At 40.7% G+C, this 15350-nt stretch overlaps 1 protein-coding gene across 4 annotated transcripts in view; it reads right to left on the bottom strand.

Annotated features, from left to right (window-relative positions):
- The window catches only part of TJP2 (tight junction protein 2), a 78060-nt gene that overhangs the window by 43055 nt on the left and 19655 nt on the right, over nt 1-15350 (bottom strand). The window contains exon 2 of one of the 4 annotated variants that reach the window (XM_067569292.1): nt 14235-14378. Coding sequence is in view for 2 of the 4 variants with exons in the window: in XM_067569289.1 (XP_067425390.1) it covers nt 3067-3129 (63 nt within the window). In the remaining 2 variants the exon portion in view is untranslated. Of the gene's footprint in view, nt 1-2600; nt 2708-3066; nt 3365-14234; nt 14379-15350 lie in introns of those variants that run through there. The other 3 variants (XM_067569291.1, XM_067569289.1, XM_067569290.1) reach the window with 3 other exon arrangements.

Here is a 15350-nt window from a genome sequence, read left to right as displayed (position 1 = left end):
GTGTTACTGAAGTCAATGGAACTTTTGCCATTGACTTCAACAGCTTAAAACTCTACTCACACTGATGAAAGCAAGACTAAAATTTGTATCCATTTTATTAAACCCATTTAACCTCGCTCTCCCATCCAACCCTAATTTGACAGTAAGTCTAACAATTACATTTAAAATCACAAATCTAGCTTTGTACACGCTGAGCTCTGAAAATATGAAGACAAGAGAAGTGGATTTGGTCTTCCCTGAACTCTGGTCAGTTACAACTAATCAGTGTTGAAGAATTTCACGAGACATTAAGTGTCAGCATTATGCATGTAGTCTTGCTACAAATATAGGCCCAGTTTCCTCCGGGTGCTGAGATCCTCTCTTGTGTTGAGTGTGAGATAGGCATCAGGGATCAAATTACATATCCTTGAATCTCATGATGCATTTGCTCCAGCCACTGCCCATTCATGTAAATTACAGCAGCTTTGGTACTGCTCTAACTTACACCAGTTGGCAATGATATCTAAGGAACCATGGCAGTTATGAAATGGTGTAGCACAGATGCACTCTGATCCTCCCCTAACATGTGTCCTACACCAGAGCTTGGAAGCAGTTGGTGTGGTAGTTGGGTATCTGGGGTATCTGTCAGCTGAGAACTCTTCTGCAATCTGCACTAGAGGAATTCTTGGCTGGTCAGTTAGGGCCAGATCTGCCATGGAAATAGTTTGAAGTGCAGAACTCCACAGGCCCCTTTACTTAACACAATGAACATGTGGTGTTCTTAGGTAAAATATTCATGTAGCAAAATGGTTTTCTTACCTGAAAAAGAAATCTGCATTTTTATAGGCTGAACCACAGCTGTGCTTTCAGAGCTGCTATATAGCAGTTAATCAACGTTTTCCATCACAGAACTTTTTTGTGGGATTTAAGGGTGGGCTATTGAGCTGAAATCCATCACAGAATGTTTTATTCCAGGAATCATTTCATTTTTGACTTTGACAATACGCATTATGATTTATTTATTTTAAATATGAAAACAATCGTTGTGCACAATACCAATCTCTAGATTTCATACCCCAGGGTTACCAGAACAGACATTGTGACTATGCCAGGTCAAGCTTCAACACTCGCCTTGATCAGTGTAACACACATAGAGCCTAAAGGGACTACTCCTAGGAATAAGATAAGTCAGTCAGTTTCCACAAAGGTTTGTGTGTCTGTGCTCAGTCTAGCAGCACTGGTACCAACCACTATAGTTATTCGTTATTTGTATTACAGTGAGCCCCAGAGACTACATCAACTACTAGTTGCTGTACAAACATATTGTGAAAGATCATCTCTGCCCCAAAAACTACAAATTTGATTTAGAGAGGTGGGTGCTCCAGACAACAAAGAGAGTAGGATGGGAAGACTAGGGTAACAGCAATGAGAGCATAGGGTTGCACAAATTAGTCTTGTTCATAATTTGAATGTTTCAAGGGTGGTTTTGGGTTGTTTTTTATTAAACAGGAAAGAAAACTGAATGATACATCAGCTGTCACATGAACTATGTCCACACTACCATATGAACACGTTATATATTTATTAAAAACAAAACAAAAAAATCCTACTACAAAACATACAGGAAATGTTCTGAGACTTCCAGCTGATTTCACAATTCACTAAACAAGCCAACATGTGGACATTACTTTTATTTGGCCATTGGTCATATTTTAACTGGAGAACTAGAGATAAGAAACTCACACTATTAACCACCTGAGCCACTGAGTCCCACAATCAATTTATTCTAAGAATAAAGAAAATTGTATGATACTCACTTCAGTTATTTTAGTTTAGGAGTGTGCAAAAAAGCAAATACTTTAGCATGAAATGTGCCAAGAATTTTCTCTCCTTTTTTTTTTTAATTAAAGTTAACAGCATACACATACGGTAGTTCTCTACTCCCAGCAAAGAACTATTTTTGTCCAATGCACAAAAAAAATATGTTTAAAAATATAGAATGCATGGAGTCAAGCAATTGAAGTTGAGTCTCAGACAAAAAACAAAACAAACATTTTAAAGCATTCCAAGGAGGATATTAATTAATTACTTAAATTAATTTAAAATTTGATTTAAATTGAAAATCAAGGAGTTTCATGATCCTCCATCATTAACCCATACTGCTGCTAAAGGGTTAGAAAATACAGATCTACAATTGCTGGAGGACCAGGGAGGATGAGCAGAACAGATCAGCCTAACTCAGGCCCATAATAATCAGAAACGTTTTTTCTCATATCCACCATTCCTGTTCGTATAGTTTAAAGCTATAGTGCTATGAAATTAACAAAGCAAATATATCCCAAAGGGATTTTCATCACTACTGGGGGTCAGGGAAGCACTTATGTCAACAGAGGCAGGATATTGTTTTACAAAAATTACCATTGTCAAACAGTTTTTTATTAAGTGAAAAAATTATTGCTATGGATGTAACTGTGCCTGCCCGTTGAGAAAGTTCCAGCTATAGCAGGGCTGAGCAGATCGGCATCTCTGCTGTAGTCCCCCTGAACCACTTCCAGGTTCACAGAACCCCCTTGAGAGAGAGGAAGAGAGAGAGAAATGATGCCAATAGAGAGCACACTTACCCCGAGCCACGCTGAGAGCTCCTGCCCAGGGTGCAGCAAGCGATCTCCTCCTCTCACCAGCATGTCTGGGGCAAGGGGAGATGGAGAACCCTCCCCTCCCACACCACTCTTCTGGGCTGGCTTGTCTCTGAGTTGCACTTTGCTATTCTAAATAAACTCAGGCAGGCGCCTCTTTGGGCTAAAATTTCCCCCAGACCCCCCCCCCCCTCCAGGTGCTGTTAATCCCAGAACCACGCTGCAACTATGAGTAACTCTTCCTTTGCCAAGTGCGACCACCCTGGGGCAACACTCTGTGCGTCACTACCATTTTCTGTGCAGGGGTGTCGCTTAACCGCATACATCTCCCTGTTTTACGGCAGCTTTACCCTACGGGGATGTGGACAAAAGAAGCCTCCCTGAGCTGAATGGAAATCAGGCAGGAAGGGGAGTAGGGGTGGGTAAGGAACTGAGGATATTTGTTACAAACCTGTTCCCTCCCTCTTGCAGGTCCAATTGGTTTGCTCCTGGTGGAACCCTGTGCAGCTCCCATTGTAACATTTTTTCTTCCCCCTTGGAAGTTCACAGAGAGCTGCTGCGGGGAATTAATTGTTCGCTTTGCGCCACACACGATGGGAGGGGGGGATCGAATTAGCCATTCAATGCACCAGCTCCAGAAATGCTGTCCCCTTTCAGATCAGGCGACCCCATTTCCAAGGAAGTTTGCAAAGCAGTTAGACTGCTGCGCACAGAGACATACTGTCCATCAAGCCCTGGGCCCTGTTACACTGAAGCAGGAAGAATAGCTGAGTCAGAGACAGAGAAGCTACTCATAAAATCCCATGCCAATAATAGAGCTTTGTACTACTAGAGCCATCCCAAAAGATGACCTGAGAGCATTTCACAAACATTAACCAATTAAGCCTTACAACGCCTCTGGGAGGTAAGGAAGTATTTTCATTCCCACTGGGCAGGGAAGTATTTTGCCCAGTTTACAGATGGGGAAACTGAGGTACAGAAAGGTGAATGGACTTGCCCAAGGTCAAAAAGGAAGTCTGTGGCCCTATTTTTAGCAACATTTACATTCATTGTATTAAAGGACTGATACAAATGTGATTGGTTATTTATAGCTTATAATCATTTTTTAAAAAAACATGACAAGTTTGGGTACATCTCTAGTCTATATGAACATTTACCCATCTTCTCCTCCCTGTAAACTCATTGCCCCCAGGCTTCCTTCCCATTGCCCAAACCTCAATTTGAGTAGTCATAAATAGCATCCACTGACTGTAATTAAGTGTATTTCTGTCCTTTTCCACATCTTTCTGGTCTGGGAATTTTTATTTTCCTGACTTGGCTCATTATATCTCCATCAGTTTTCAAACTTCCTCCCAAATGACTATAATAAATCTGGTAAAACTTCCTTTTTGAGCAACCTGGTCATATTCACAGTGGCTAACATCTGTGATAATTCATTTTCTTAAGAGGAAAAAACTAACTTTTACTAGAAAAAGATATTATCTATTCAAGATCTCTACTGAAAGACAATGACTTTTATATGTGTAAGAGCATTACTCCAGTGGTGTCTATCTAATCTTTTATCATATATACTTGAGAAATTTTCTGAATAATTCAGTGTTACCCCACTTTCCACAAAATCATATCTTGCAACAGCAGAAATCTCAACATTATAGTTTTGGTGCCAAACAGATATGTTATGCCTTCTTAAATGCAGGAATTTTGATATTTCTTAACAAAGTTTGTCATCTAAAATGTTACTTTTCTCCCCATCTGAAAACAAACACAAATAAAACAAAAAACAAAACGCTTTGCTCATGGACAACTACTTTATAGGTAAATTTTTATGTTCATTCAGAAATCGACTGGGATAATGCAAGGATAAGGGAAACAAACAAAGAGGAATCTATGACCAGCAGAGTTGAGGACTGTCACAGGGCCTGGCTCCACTCCCACCTTCTTCGCAGAGAAACTGCATAGACTCCAGTGGTTGTGCCTTCACCATACCCTTCTATTTTAAATTCCCTCCACCATTTCTACAACAACCCTCGTGCAACAATCTATTTACAGCAAGTGCTTTTTGGCCCTCTCCCCATGACCTGAGGGGAACAGAGGTGTCCCTCCCTTGAGGCCTCTCTGTTGCTGAGCTCAACTAGCCCTAATCCCTTCTCTATCCTCTTTGGTACTTCCTTCCTGCCTCTATCAGCCTGGGACTGATGGGATAATTGGCTCTTTATCCCATCTAGCTAGTCACCCTGATTGTCTAATTACCCCCATCAGCTTTCTCAAGGGGAATTAATTAACATCTGAGTGATCACAGTGCAGGGTCACCTGTTTGTATTCTGTTAAAAGGACAAATAAGGAGTTTTAAAAATATATCAGGAACAAAAAGAATCCTGACAATGGTATTGGTTCATTAGAAGATGGGAATGGTAGAATTCTCAGTAATAACGCAGATAAACAGAAGAGTTCAATAAATATTTCTGTACTGCTTTTTTTTTTTTTTTTGGTGGGAGGGGGGAGGGTGGGAGACACAGATAATATAATCTCACCATATGGTGATAACACTCTTTCCATTCCACTAGTATCTCTGTAGGATGTTAAACAGAAGCTACTAAAGTTAGACATTTTTAAATCAGCTGGTCCAGATGATCTGCATCCAAGAGTTTTAAAAGAACTGGCTGAGGAGTTTTCTGGGCTCTTAATGTTGATCTTCAGTAAATCTTGAAGTACAAGCTCCTAGTGTGATTCTGTGGCCAAAAGAGCTAATGCAATCCTTGAATGCATAAACAAGGGAATCTAGAGTAGGAGTAGAGAGATTATTTTACCTCTATATTTGCCACAGGTACAACCATTGCTGGAATAATGTGTCCAATTCTGGTGCCCACAATTCCAGAAAGATGTTGATAAATTGGAGAGGGTTCAAAGAAAAGCCACAAGAATGATTAAAGCATTAAGCCTTGTCTACACTAGCACTAGAAAAAATACCCCCCGAGTGACTTAAGTTTTGCCGGCATAAGCATTATGGCGACAGGAAAAAGCATCTCCCACCAACATAATTTCTGCTGCTCGTTTAGGTGATTTTATTAAGTTGGCGGGAGAGCTCCCTCGACATAACGCAGCTACACAAGCACTTATGTCAGCAAAATTTATGATGCTCAGAGGGGTGGGTTTTTCATACTCCTGAGCAACAAAAGTTTTGCTGGCATAAGTGCTAGTGTAGACAAGGCCTTAGAAACATACCTTATAGTGCTAGACTCAAAAGAGTTCAATCTATTTATCTTAACAAAGAGAAGGATAAGGGGTGACTTGATTACAGTCTATAAATATCTACATGGGGGGAAAATATTTAATAATGGGCTCTTCTATCCAGCAGATATAGATATAATATGATCCAATGGTTGGAAGTTGAAGCTAGACAAATTCAGATTGTAAATAACATGTGAACTTTTAACATTAATGGTAATTAACCATTGAAACTATATACCAAGAGTTATGGTGAATTCTCTACCACAGACTATTTTTAAATCAAAACTGCATTTTTTTCTAAAAGATAAGATCTAGGAATAATTTTGGGGAGGTTCTATGGCCAGTGTTATACAGGAGGTCACACTAGATGATCACACTGGTCTCTTCTGGCCTTGGAATCTATGAAAAGGATGTAGATCTAGCAGTGTTTATAGAACACAAAACTAAAGTTGGCATGGTATGTAATGCAAGAGCATATTATCTCTATAGCACATTCAGAAGCTTGCTGAAATTAGAAAGGAAAGAACAGAAGCTTTAAAAAGGAGGACACTCACAGAAATGGAATCACACTGCTTGATTCAGAAAAAGGGACTGTAATTTTTTTCTCTCCAGCTCTATCATTCAGCCACCAGAGCAATGCAACTCCAGAAGGATGGGGCATTAGTTGGTTGCAAAGAACTAAAAACTTCAGAAAATTTACTTCCCCTCCATTTCCACCCCAGCCAGAGAGGCCTGCCTGTGCATTTAAGATGCACAAATAACAGAAGAGAAGACAACAGCTGAGTAATACAGGGAGCATTCAGATGTAATAACACTTTAGAAAAGTGCAAGCATATTACTTTGTTTGGCGTACCCATATGCTTACAGAGAAAACAGTGGAAGATTTCCTATACACCCAGCCTTGTAACCCAATTCTTCTCTAGTCCAGTCTCCAGACCCTTTCTAAATTATCCTTCATACAGCGAACTGCTATGCAGCAACACCCTGAAAAGGCAAGATTTGTAATAAGGACTTAAATTCAGAACACACACTTGTCTTCAGCTCTTTACGTGGCAGACCAACAAAGCAGAATTACAGCTAAATATTTTATAGAAGTAATGTCCAGTCTTCTCAGCCTGAGGGCCAAACTTATTTCAGGAAGGACAAGGGTCCATAATCTCCCATCTCTCACTGTCTGTATTGTACAGAGAAGAGAAATCATCCGCAAGCCCCTACCAGGGATTTATGTGGTGGCGGTGGGTGTGCTAGAGGAAGGGTAAAGAGTACCCAACAAGCATAGAGCTGGGGGCCTGTTGAGGGCAGGAATGCAGCATGTTCCAGCTATCCCCAGCCAGCATGTAGTCCCTCAGGGACCACAGCCAACTGGCAGAAGTTAGAGAAGACCCCATACTGCTCTATCCCATACTGGGCCAGATAGTCAAGACTGTTGGTTCTCAGCTTCTCTTCCTTTTTCCCCCTGCTGGACTACCCTGGTTTGAGGTGGGGGGGTGGATGGGAGAGGAGCCACCCCTTGGTAGGCCCTGTCTTAGGCTCAGGCAGTGCCAGTCAAGCTCCTTTCATGCTCTCTCTGGAGCTCCTTCAACCTGGCTGCTATGCAAGCAATAGAGCAGCCACAGCTGCTGTTCTTTTCCCTCTTCCGCAGCGTCCGGGGTGTGCTGACCTGGAATGGCAGGGAAAGGACAGCGCATGCTCAGGTCACTCCTGGCTCACCCCAGAGCTACTCTGGGAGCAGCAGGGAAAAAGTGGGGGGAAACAATGCTCCCGATCTTCTCTCCATAGCGATGAGACAAGGCTGAATCAAAGCCACAGGGCATGGGTCTGAGGGCATGGCGCAGGGAGCACATTTTTAATGCAGAGGAAGAAAATGTGTATTTCACTAACAGTTGCCCTTGAAGGCCTCAGTTTAGTGCTTGGAGGACCATAAGTTACTCTCTGCCCACAAAGGGGTCCATTCTGTGTTCAGTAAAACACAGACGCCCAAAGACACACACCAAGGCAAAACATAAGCTGCTGTCAGCTTCACAAATTGGGCTTCTCCTGCCCACTTCCGAACAGGACAATTAGTTCTCCCCCTCAGCACACTGGGGGCCTGTGAGAGAGAATATTCTGAGCCTGCCCTGTTGGCAGGTTACCTAACTCACAGAATGTGATTGAGTGGGAAGACTTGCTGTTCCAACCTTATGTGGAATACTGCAGTGGGAACGGTTATGCAAGAGCAGAACTATCATTTCAAAATAATAGTAAAGCATTCTAATTGTCTGTTCTTGAGGGGGTAGAAGTGACATCTGTGAACCACAGCTTACACAATCCAATCATTATTTTACATGCCAAACAAGATGACGAGACTACTGCTACAACTCCATGTGCACAGGGGCATTGCAAGAAGTGATATTTTAAAATCAATCCTATTCCTGGGAGAATTAAACATCGCCAAACTATATGACAAGTTTGCAAAAAAAACTCTCTGATAACCACACCTCCCCTTTGTGCCTTCTACTTTAAATACACAAAGTAGACATTGTTTGCCCACGGTCAGATTCAATCTATGTTCTATACAGCAGCAATTTAGAAAAATGACTTGCTGTAGCATACAGTCATGTGAAACCCCAGACTTCATTTGCAAATTATCAAATATTACTGTGAATGAAGGAATTGTGCAGCTACGAGCTTCAGCAAAAAAACTTGAGATTGTATCATTTTAACCTGACTACAAGATGCAAATTAAAAATAATCAACAGAGACACACCGAAATATTCCTCCCAACCGACATTCCCCATCGACCAAATTATAGTAATCAAAACAAAGTGGATATTCTTTGTGTTATGAATCATGCTGTATTTTATCTTTGCTGAACTGTGCCTTTGTACTGGATTTTCTGAAAAATATATTTATGTATTTTTATATGTAATATTTATGTCATAAGTACCAACCAGTGACGTATTGTGGTAAGATCAGGGGACTAGGAACCCACTTCAGTGAGAAATGCCAGTGTGACATACCAGGGTACAATCCAGTCTAATGAGTAGCTGTATCGCCTGTGCCATATAACCTGGGGTGCCCTTTACAATGCCTTGCTACTCACAAACAGATTTAGGCATGTAAGTCTCTCCCAGCTATGTCTGTGTGTGCACTGAAGCCAACCAGCCACACCTTGGCTTTTACCAGCCTTAAAAATTACCAAAGGGTGACCTAACAAACTCCCAATCTCAGATTTTCCCCCAGAAATATATGTCCTGTACTGCCCAGCCCTCTCCTGGACAATACAAATATATTAAATCTGTTAATCCTTTAAGGGAATAACATGCACACACTTTGTTACTCCAAATGGAGTTACCCAGACACTTCAATCTGAACACACTGGATTAGATAAAACAATAAAACAAGTTTAATAACTACAAAGAGAGAGATTTTAAGTTATGACGCATAAAAGTCAGAAATGGTTACAAGAAAAATAAAGATAAAAGCTTACTAGTATCTACTGAAGAAACTTTTTAAGACTATGTCTATACTACACACCTTACAGTGGCACAGCTGTACCGCTGCAGCTGTGCCACTGTAAGGTCTCCCATATAGCCGCTCTATACCGACGGAAGAGAGCTCTTCCACCGGCATAATTAAACCAGCCCAACAGCGCTGTCCACACTGGCGCTTATGTCGGTGAAACATGTCAGTCATGGGGTGTGTTTTTTCGCACCACTGCCTGACAAAAATTTTACCGACAAAAGTGCTAAAGTAGACAAAGCCTTAGTTGCAAAGCAAACTGTTTTCCCACATGCTCCAGCAGATTACTGACCAAACTCTCTAGGTCAGGACCCCTCCTCCAAAGTCCAATGAATGCTTCCCTTGTCATCAGATGCAGTGAATGCAATGGGCAGAGAATGAGAAAGGTGCTTGGGATGTTTGTCCCTCCTTTTTACAGTTTCAATCCCCACATAAAAACATTTCCAGCTGAGAACCAGGAGCCAAAGAAACTATGTGGAAGGATATTCCCTGCTAGTTTTTTCACCTGCTTGAACTTCTTTTGGCTTCCCTTCCTGCTTGATGACTCCGTTTATAGTTTAAATGCAAATTAAGCAGAGCACTCATTCCGTTGTGTAGGACAGACCTGTTTGCCAACTTCTGTTTGGGTAGGGTGTGGGGTTTGGAATATGTGTTAATAACACCATACAGAGGAATCTTATAACTTCATATACAATTTCGACACTCATATTTTACCAGGACAATGATGTCCAGCAAATTATGAGTTTTCAAATGATATCTTACAAGGCATACTTCTTTGTACAAAGAATATTACAATAGCATATAGGGTGTGAATACTGGGATGTATTCTGTCACAGCGAGATGCTGAGCACTTGTGAAAATCAGACTACTTATTCAATCTCCTAAATAAAGATTTAGGACTTAATTTTAGGCATCCAGTGTTAAAAATCTTAGCCCAGAAGATCTGGTTCTAATCCCAGCTCTTCCACAGATTACTATACAATCCTGGGCACATCATCTATGTCCCTCAGTTTCCCCATCCATAAAATGGGGCTAACACATACCACAGTAAAATCATTTTAAGATCCTCTGATGAAAGGTGCTATAAATTATTTGTCAAGAATACCATGCTGTTAAGCGCTCCACCCCTTGATAGCTTTTACAGGCTGATGACAAACAGCATTCCTAATTACACATAAACAGTTTGTCTAGCCTTAATGATTGAAAGTGATAGATGTATTAATATCTTTTATAGCTACTTGATGGGGGTGGGGGAGGCCCGGGACAGATAGTAGAATGAGCCTTCAGCATTGCTTAGGGGACTAGCCAGTGCAGGAATGCCCAAACAGGTGCAACATGCAAGCTACGAGACACAGCATGCTGCCTCTGCACTCAGCTTTAATGCAGAGACGCAGCCTACAGAGATTACAAATCCCAACATACAATGTTTGACATTGTTCCTGTCAAGTTAGAGTATCACCACCATAATCTGTTGTCTCCATGGGGGTAGCAGCCACTGTAGAACTGCATAGGTCACTTTTGGCCATCCTCTAGCCTGGCCTCTCAGACTACAAAAGAACCACCACCAAATATCTACACATTTTGAACTCTGCCTGGAAAAGCAGATTATTCTTTTTCAGTCTAGAGATGCAACACAAATAGAACTGAAAATTTTAAAGTAGTTGAGATAAATGTAAGCGAGAGTGAGGAAGTGTGCTGTACTTTAAGCTGAATTGTTATGACTTGCACTTGCTTAAAGTTCACAAAATGAAAAATGATTTCAGCCACTGTGACAGACAAGATTAAAAACCCATTGTGGCGAGATCACTATTTTAAGAACAACATTATACTTTAAAGCGCAAGATACCAAACCTACAAATTTTATTTACGGTGCCAGTTTAGAAATCCTTGGCCACTTTATTTGCATAAAGATTTTATCAGTGGATCCAGAATTGTCTTATGCTAAAATACAATGCAAGACATCGTGAGCACACAAAACAAGCAGCACTGTATCTCTGCAAAAAAAAAAAGAAGCCAACTAACTGGAAAACACTGATGAAATGCACAGAGAAGTACAATACCAAGTAACTTTTTACTCTCAATAGATTTTCACCTAAAATACGTGCTACAGCAACCTGAAGTATAGAAAATGGGAAAGGCAGCAGAGCCTACTGGATAGAGCACCAAACTGGTACCGAGACCTGGGTTCTATTCCTAATTCTTCCACTGGCCTGCTAGATGACTATTCTGTGCCTCAGTTTCCCCATCTGTAAAATGGGATTAATGATACGGACCTTCTTTGTATAATGCTGTGATATCTAGTGATCAAGTGATATAAGAGCTCAGTACTATTATTATTTTTATTAAATGCACTGTACTACTAAAAATTCTAAACAAAGAGAAGACAAAGCCACAAGTGATATATGCTCTTCTCTCTGCAAAATCTCATTAAGCCTATTCAGCACTCATTTCACAAGCAAATCTCCCGGTGACTATTTTAGACTAGATGACATGAGAACATTCTGTTTAAAAATTATTTTGTTTCCATTATGCATTTCATGTATTCTTCATTTATCTTCCACAGTTCTTGATTATTAATCACAGCTGTGTGAAATTAGGATCTTTGGCTCTTAATTGTTCAGATGAGAGAAATGGTGATGGGAGCAGATGATGTCAAGTTCCACTAATATTAAAAATCTTTTCCACAATCATCAATTTTTAGATCACAAGCAGAATAAGCAGACACCTTACTAGGAAAGAAAGATCCTGTTTTCATGGCGATTACCATATTTATCAAGTATAAGTAGAGAGAATAGAGAAAGCATATGACATACAATACAAATAGCTTTGCTCATGAAGAACATCATTTAATGAAAAAAGTAAGTTCCATCAGGGTTCAGCAGCTCTTTAACCAAGCCATTCCTTGACAGCATAAATCCACCTTCACAACTCTCTCTTTCCTCCCTTATCTGCTGTCTCATCACACCACTCCCCTGTTGATTCAGCACATCCCTGTTGCTATTCTCTCTGGAGCATAGTGTGAAAATTACAGCTGCACCTATCTCCGCAGAACTCCCAAAACAGGAGGGCAAGGAAATATTGCCTGCCCTCCTGTCAGAGTTAATATCCCTCAGGATAAAACAGTCTTCTCTGGAGCATCAGAGGTGTTGTTTCAGCCTTTTCATCCCAAGAGCTCTGATCTGGTCTACATCCACACTTGGGAATTAAACATAAACCACCCTTCCCTTACTATCACCAGTTCATCTGAATTGCTGGGAGCCCTAATGTATGTCAGGCTGCAATGGGCAGATGCATTTTCACAAATGTGCCATCAGACAAAATGGATCTGGTCATTGGAGCCTTTTCTGCAGCCAGACTCCTACCAGTTCAGCTGAACTGATGGTAGCAGCAGGAGTTTTTCAAGGGGTAAAACTCCATAATGTAGCCAGAGCTTTACAGTAGAAAGTACAGTCTGCCTTTTTGCCTGCCTGGGTGGGTGCAGCTTAAGACAGAACAGGATCTTGTTCCTGACGTACAGTGCCTTTCCTTTCCAAAGGTGTTTTAAGGATTATGCTCTCAACACATCTATTGGAAAGAGCAAGAAGGGCTTTCCTCCCCCTTATCTCTTTTACTGCCAGTGTGCTTCTTCCTTTGACCCCATAAGCCATCTTAACAAAACTTGGGTTCTAAATTCGTATGGCTAAAAGGCAAAGAGACCAGAGGTTTTTGTTCCGAACTCCTCCCTCCTCCTTGGCAAAAAACAGAGAGAGGGAGGCAGAGATTGCTCAACACAACTGGATCAAAGTCCTTTACTTGTTCAGGTAAGACTCAAGACTGGAAGGCAATACAAGTTTCCAGGTTCTCAATGGCCATGTCCATAATGGGCAAGTTGACAAAATAAAAGTCCCACCAGTTCTAATACCAGTCCAGCTGAACCATTCTTAGAACTGGTGGAAATTCTTATGTCAGTTTCCCAAGTGCAGGCAAAGCTAATATGTTTTTTGTAAGAAAAGTCCTGCTGGAAAGGGATCTGAAACGCCATTTTCCTAGGTTATTAAACTGTTAACCAAAGCTGCTAGTTTGTCAAGTATACTGTCCAACAAGTTCTTGCAGCCTGTTGTAACATGTAACAGAGACCCATCACCATAGAACCTGAGCAACATCTTAGGAATCTCAAGGCCAAAATTAGCTTGTATCATGCTCATGTAGTAGGATATGATGACCCCTATGCTCCTTTAAAGCATCTTCTATTTAATCCATATGAAACCAAGCTGAGCATATATTTGATGTTCTCATCACAAGCACCTGAGACAAGGTTTCAAACGCAAAATTTTTCTAAGATGCCTAAAAGATACATTTACCTTCATGATGTACTATGAGGAAATATATGCAGCACAAAACTGTGCTCTCTCTGGGTATTCTATGCTATCCATGACTCAGTAACTGAGTAAATCATTTTTCCCTATGTGCTTAGTTTAAAGTAATTGATTTTCTCCACACATACCCATACTAAACATTTATGTTGGTTGAAGACATTAACATAAATGAAACTAAACAAGTACTTAGCTAATGTTTTGCTCCTAAAATATCTAACAGATGAACTAATCCAACCCAATGTATCAATGTTTACTTGGGATCAACAACATAATTTGATATTTTGCAGACAAGGTCCCTACTTCAAAGAGCTTGTGTTATGCATTACCAAACTGTACAGTGTGCTTGCATGTACTGCTCCTAAGTCATTAGGGACTTCCAACAGAATTATATCCAAACACACATGACCACCTGAAAAATATAGCCTGATAAATCCATTTAAAACCACAGCCGAAATAATGATAATTTCTCAAGTATCACAAAGCATTAGCTACAACATTTTACAGATTTCAGGCTTATGACTTTTTCCTAACTGACCTTATGGATCTGTCAATTAGTACCTGATGAGGAACGCTGCTCTTTGACACTTTCTGTCTATTTCGGGTCAAGTGTTTTGGGCTTGCGGTACAGCTGCACTTCCAGTCCCACTCGCAAGGGGATGGTAGGGTAGTAGTCTGTTTCCTGAAAAATAAAATTGCATGTAAGTCAAGTACAATCACAATGAAGGTATCAAGCTGTCTTGCACTGGCTCAAGGCATGAGCACCAACCTTAACCTTGTGTTAAGAACCAGGGTACAAACTCCAAATTGATTGTGAGTTCTATATTTAGATTTCACCAACCAATTATCAAGTGTAAACTCCTGAGGTACTATAACTACCCTAACATGGAGTCACAGATAGTCCCCTTGAGGACACATACCTGTCTTGCCACTCAGGTGAGACTTCCTTTATGACAGATGGTCCCTTACACCAATTATCAAACTACTTCCATCCCAAAAGACCAGTAATTTACCCCAGTCAACTGCACTTTAGATCTCACACCAAAGACAACAACTGTAGGCAATCCGATGATAAAATAGCTAAAAATTTATTATATCCGAAAAGGAAATGAGAGTTATTTACAAGGTTAGAGCAGGCAAACATATAAACACAAATGAGTTCCAATCTTAAGTTTCAAAAAGTAATAGAAACTTCTATAATCAGCAAACTCTGTGTTTTTTAGGGCTAACCTGTCTGAGCACTGGAGATCTTTTGCTTATGCCTAGTAATCCTTGCTCCCCCAGAGTCCAAGTTACATAAAGATACAGTTCCTTCTTGTTAGGGGTTTTTATTCCCTTTCCCCCTTCTGCTCTGAGCTGCAAACTCAGCTAATGGGAGGAATTCTCTTGCATCACTCATCTTCATGGGAAAGGGAGGAGAGAAAATAATGAAGTCTTTTGTCCTCTTTGACATTCCAAACTAGTCCATCTGGTGTCGGTGAGCCTTCCTTGATGGGCAGGACGTAACACCTTCTGTTGGAGACCAGCATTTCACACTAGTCTGGTGATCTACAGTTACAGAGGCTTACAACAGAAATGATCAAATGTTACCTTACCATATGGAAACTGATGTTATAAGGGAGATTAATGCAGTAACTCACAAGCATTCCATAAA

This window comes from Emydura macquarii, unplaced genomic scaffold (genome assembly GCF_026122565.2).
Source record: "Emydura macquarii macquarii isolate MOO-44397 ecotype Brisbane River unplaced genomic scaffold, CSIRO-AGI_Emac_v2 contig_2897, whole genome shotgun sequence".
NCBI classification, from domain to species: domain Eukaryota; kingdom Metazoa; phylum Chordata; order Testudines; family Chelidae; genus Emydura; species Emydura macquarii.
Note: the sequence above shows the minus strand (reverse complement) of the source record. Positions and strands in the feature narration are given on the sequence as shown.